The sequence below is a fragment of the Sipha flava genome, unplaced genomic scaffold, assembly GCF_003268045.1.
Source record: "Sipha flava isolate LNK unplaced genomic scaffold, YSA_version1 121_pilon_pilon, whole genome shotgun sequence".
NCBI classification, from domain to species: domain Eukaryota; kingdom Metazoa; phylum Arthropoda; class Insecta; order Hemiptera; family Aphididae; genus Sipha; species Sipha flava.
The window spans coordinates 1,549,115-1,555,270 of record NW_020271747.1 but is presented as its reverse complement, the minus strand read 5'-3'; the positions used below and the strand labels follow the sequence as shown (position 1 = coordinate 1,555,270).

General features: G+C 28.7%; 1 protein-coding gene across 7 annotated transcripts in view; it reads right to left on the bottom strand.

Moving 5' to 3' along the window:
• Positions 1 to 4,333: 4,333 nt before the first annotated feature.
• Positions 4,334 to 6,156, bottom strand: part of LOC112694025 (tyrosine-protein phosphatase Lar) — a 149,826-nt gene continuing 148,003 nt past the window's right edge. For 4 of the 7 annotated variants that reach the window (XM_025569348.1, XM_025569349.1, XM_025569350.1 and 1 more), the window contains 2 exons: positions 5,973 to 6,108; positions 5,770 to 5,838 (listed from right to left, as the gene is read on the bottom strand). In XM_025569348.1, coding sequence (XP_025425133.1) covers positions 5,770 to 5,838; positions 5,973 to 6,108 — 205 coding nt within the window. Of the gene's footprint in view, positions 5,839 to 5,972; positions 6,109 to 6,156 lie in introns of all 7 variants that reach the window. The other 3 variants (XM_025569347.1, XM_025569352.1, XM_025569346.1) reach the window with 2 other exon arrangements.

Below are 6,156 nucleotides of genomic sequence, written 5' to 3'. Positions count from 1 at the left end.
CGCACAAGTAAAAGGTAAAAACACCTCACACTTTGAGCATTTTATTTCGTCATTGTCGAAGATTTCTTCATTACATATAGAGCATAATAACATATTAAATAAAACTGATAGGTAATTCCGATTACCAATATACGGTTGGTATACAATTAAAAACGACCTTAATTTTTAACCGTAATTTCGTTTATAGATAAGCGACTTGCAAACAGTGCCGCAACTACAAAATAGGAGGCCCGTGTGCAGTAATTATATTGGGCACCTTTTATTTTATTTATTTTTTTTCAAGTATCAATTTTTTTAGGTTTTAAAACACGTTTCACAACAGTTAGTGTGTGATATATGTATATATATATATATATATCAAACTAAATACCTATAACTGTTGTATATTATACTTCACTACATATTTATGTAGTAAATTTATTTAAGTAGTTTAGGTAGGTATGTTGTATGCCTACTCAAAAACTCAATGGACTCGTTGTGAAATAAATATTATATTATTCTTAAATATTATAACAAACTTACCTTAATTTAAAAAAAAATTATTTTTATTATTAAATAATTGTGTGTTTGTAAAGTTTAGTTTATTTCAGGATGGGACCAGGGAGCCTCCCCTCCAAATTTATGTAAGCCTTGGGGCCCGTGTGTGCGGCACACTCTGCACACCCGGTTTTTGCGGCATTGCTTGCAAACTATTAAACACGACCTTCCGCACTGAACACGAAATGATAACTGAGACTCTAGATAGAATATTGCTGGAGACAGTTCTAAGTTTCACGTACCTGGAGAGCAAAATTACAAGCGATGGGAAAAGCCATACAGACATAGTATGTAGAATAGCGCAAACCAATCAGGCCTATTATAAAAAGAGAATTCTTTTTACTTCAAATAGAATTTTCCTGGACACCAGGAAAACACTTACAAAAAGCTTTGTGTGGAGCGTAGCTCTATATGGAGCAGAGACTTGGACAATAATGAATGCCGAAAAAGCCAAAATAGAAGCATTTGAAGTATGGTGATGGAGAAGAGTGCTAAAAATTTCATGGACGGAAAAGAAAAAAAATGATGAGGTTTTTTGGAGAATGAATATCCAAAAATCAATATGGAATACGCTAAGACTGAGAAGGAAAGTATGGATCGGACACGTAATAAGGAATAGTCCTTGGATAACTATAAAAATAGAGGGAAAAATCGAAAAAAAACCTGGAAGAGGTAGGTCTAAAACCCCATTTCTGAAGCAAGTGATGGAAGATACCGGAATAGGAACATACTGGGTGATGAAGAGGATTATAAATGACAGAGAAACGAAGTGAAGAGAAACATCAATAATCATTTACCAATCTTCAGATTGATAAAAAAAAATTAAAAAAATAAAATAAAACGATTATGATAAAAAATACACATCAAGTTTGCAAAATATTGGTAAATATAGATTTCTAAACCTCAACCAATTGAGGTCACTTAAATGCACCGATATAATGAATAACATCTTTAATAAGGGCTCAACAATTTATTACTACATTTAAGAAAAATGTAATTTATTCCTAGATAATTTACAAACAACTAAAGAAAATAAGAAATTGGATTTTGCCGCATCGATATTTGCGATAATGAATTTCTGCGTAAATTTGTATACAATTATATAATTCTTCACACTTCGGCAATAATCATAAAATCATAATAAATTAAAATTATAATTATATAAGTTTAATATTTTACAGAAAAAAAAGTAGTTCAGAAATAATATAAATTATCTCTAATGGTCAAAGCCTAGTATTTCTAATTAATCTGAAATTTAAGGAGGCTTCCTTTAAATTATTTTAGATTAGGGCCGAGGGGAAATTGGTCCCGTTTACCTCCTCCCACCTCGGCCGACGGCCCTGATTCGTTTAGTACTAACTAAATCATAATTGTAACGGATTCCAATGTCTTACGTACTTTTACATTTCAACATTTTCGAAAACGTACGCCAAGCGTTACACGAATTGCATATACGGAACCAACGTCTACTGAAAAACGCGATCCCCGCAGTGGGTGTTCTTAAGAAATAATCTTCATAAACGTGTTGGCATATTTCTTCCATCATGCCGGATATCGGACTGTTCGCGAAAAGATTAGTTGTATATTATTACGTTCGGATAATATTATTATATAAATTAACAAACAACATAATAGTATACCGAGATATAATATACTAATTACCTAAGATATGTTTGAAATCACTAAGAAGACTCTTAAAAATTAAATACGTGAAGTTTCGTATCCCATAACAATAATAAGAATGCTTATAAATATAATCAACCGAATAATTTATACGGATAGCGTAAATGTTTTATTTGCATAAAATATAATAATATTAACGTGTAATATTTTATGTTCACTAATTAATATAAGATTATTTGGAAATTTACAATTTATATAAAAATTTTAATCAGTATTACGAGTATACAGAAATTAAATTAAATCTCACCTACTTCATGTTATTTTTAAAGAAACAGACCTAGAAATCCTGGACTTTTAGGTGATACAATATTTATACTTCTTTATAATATATTTTAAACTTGTCTCCCATGTAATAATATAATCTATAATTGGTTACTTATACATCATTAATTACATCACCATGACTAATTGTTAAACAAGGTTATTACATTGAACCATTAATTTAAAACATACTTAATTATAGTTTATAAATAGTAGAAAAGGTTATATACAAACTTTTTTTTCACCGTTAACCGACACAAGCTCACAATAACAATATTACTTATAGGTACCTGATGAGTAGATCTAGGATTTATATACAATAAAAAATTGTATAATATGCATTTTATTTACCAATATATGCAAAAACAAATTTTTATTATTTCTAGAACTATTATTTATCATAACTTGTTATTACATTGTTTAATTACATTAAATATTAGTTTATACTTACATAGTTTTTAAGTTGTACTAATGAAATTAAATACATCTGTACTGTCTCTCAATATAAGTACCTGCATGGGCCAAGCCTTTAAAATGTAAATCCAGGTTAGGTTATGACGGTCCGGGCTGAGTTTTTCAGAATGTAAAAACTTGTACAAAAATTAAATTTTACTGATAAATATCCTATATATATATATATATACATTATTCTTTAGGGCCGAGCCGGGTTTTGAAAAATATCTTTAAAGTTTTAGTCCCGTTTTACAGCCGAATGTTCATACGTGGTGTTTTTCAATTTACATTATTGAAGTTCATGCGTGCCGATTGAAGCAATCCATATGCACCCTTAGTTTGGCGTGTATGAACTTTAATAATGTAATTCGAAAAACGTGATAGACGATACGCGTGGCTGTAAAACAAGCCCTATACATTAGCAGAAAGTCTGTACTGGACTGGTCTTAACGTTTTTGACCCGTGCAGACATCTAATAAGTACATCTTAAAATAATGTATGAATAATTATATCGATCGTCTGACCAAGGCAAAATTATATAAGTAGTATATTTACAATGATTCGAAAAATAAACGTTCATTAGATAAATACCATTTAAAATTAACAATAACTTAAAAATAATGAAATAAACTTGAAATTTTAAGTTTAAAAATTAACAAAATTCTTAACAATTTATAAATATGCAAAAATATGCAAGATAAAAATGGTTCTATTTAATCAACAATAAGCCAAATTGTGAACGTACTGAAAACCAATAAATTTGAAATTGAGGAAAACAACATGCAAATGCATATAAATCCTTGCCCTACTGATAAGTTTATTATTTATTATAATTAATCTTAACTACATAATAGCTGCATCAACTATAGCCATTTATAATACTACATTTTATAGTTATTACTTTTTATATGGAATATATCTATTATTCAGAGTTAGTAATTTGAAATAACATTTTTTATTTTAACCAAAACTTACGTGCAAGTAACCAAAAAAGCTGTATTTTATCAGGAATATCATTGCTTAATCCAACAGGTATTTTTGTTTCAAATTCGCTTTTGAAAAGATAGTCTACTTTTAATAGGTTTAATAATAAATGTGGCTGTATCCATGGAGAAATCTGCAGAAATTCTTAAACACAACAATAAATTTTTTTTTCCTTTTAACATAAATAAAACATTGTTCAGGGAAAAATAATAAAAGCATTTGGTTACCTTTAGCATCATGCATAAAAACGAAATGTTTAATTTAAAATTGTCAAATCCATATAATCTTTATTTAAATAAATATTTCTATATAAACAATTTTATTCATTAGATATTCTAGAAATGGACTTTTTGGCTGGTGACAAATACAAATTTTTTACATATATTTTTTTCCTTTTTATTTTTATATATATATATTTTTTTTTTACAATACAATATTTCAACTATTAAATTGTCAACAATATTAAATCACCTCGTCAAATATGTCATTCAATTCTTTATACAATTATAATAATCATTGTGTCCTAATCATTAATTACTATGTACAAAAGAGAAACATTTTGTCCAAGGATAACGGTACCTTTTTTTTATATATTATTATTATGATATGCCGAAAACGATTATTCAGTTAACCGATCAAATTGTGTGTATATTATTTAAACCTATACAAGCGTAGAAAAAGCTAGTATTATGCAAGAGTGATTGTATTTCGATTAAGCGTGAATGGCTTCGAAATTTTATATAGAAAAAAGGAAAAAATGTACGAGCGACGCGCGATTAAAGAGAGAATTACACTGCTAACGTGCTTATTCTCAAGGACGGGTAAGTTTTTATATTGTCTTATTTTTTTAATTAAAATTAAAAAAAAAAAGTTTAATACTTAATGTAAAAATGATCTTTATCGGTCAAAATATCATTCAGGTGGATAGAGGTAGTAATAAGTACATAATAATACATAAATAATAAAAATGCATATAAATGTGGAGTCGGGTACTTAAGGATAAAAATAAAGTAGGACGAAGAATATTAACTTTCAACTTAAAATAAATAGAAAAAAAAATAACTTAAAAAAAGTTAAAAAAATAAAAAATTAAAAATAATATTACAAATAAAATTAACCGTGGAACACAAAAGGCATTATCCTTAAATACATCAGTCGATGGATTCTTTGTATAACGATATTAACTATGTTTAAAAATTGCCTAAATTTACACATTACAAATATTTTTGGTCTATACACTATTCCTATAATTATGGATACATACATACGTATCACACATACATATATAAATATATTACAAATAAAAAGTATTAGTAATTAGTTGTTTATCGGGCAAGGCTTCAAGAAAATTCTGTGAGTGTATATATTGCACCACACTTTGTTCGAAATAAGCAAAAAGTTAAAAGATATAATCTTGTAGTCGAATCTTAAAGTTAAAAAATAAAAACTCAATGATATTAGGAAATACAGTAACAAAAAGAGTAAATAAGTCATATTATAACGATACATAATATAAACATGTATGTGTATGTGCATATATATGTATGTATGATGCGGTACACAATAAAATTTCTTAGGTATTTTATACCTGTATGGTATAGTATGTGTGTGTGATTGTTTAAATGAGTGAATGTGGTGTGTTTCAAGACTAGATTGATGATAACAGACGGATATAGACATTTGTGTAAGAAAAACTATGTCTATACAGCTGACTAAAATAATAATAATAATCTATGTAGAGGTGGCACTCTGACTGTTCACGTATGTGCGTGCGAACGCAAGACAACAATGATCATTGTCAACAGATTTTTAAACTGCGCGCTCAGTGTACGTGAACATGTCTGGCCTGTCTCAGTCGGAGTATTGTTCGAACGATCCTAGGTATTCGAGTGCCGCTTGATAGCAGAACTGGTACTGTTCCTATAAGATAAAAAAAACCATGAAAGTTAAATGTATTACACGATTATTGATATTAATTAAAATTAAATTTATATTTCATAAAAAATCTTTTAAATAATGTGTTTCATTTCTAAATTGCTATCATGTTGGATTACCTCTGTTTGAACCATAGCTGGACGCTGCGTTCGCAGGATTCGGATTGTTTGAAAGAGATCAATTACACCTTCGCATTGCATTCGCTCTAATACGATACTCAGGGACACAAATACACCTGTCCTACCCACGCCACCACTGTAGGGAAAAAATCGGGTTAAATCGGTACTCAATGGAAGCATTGAC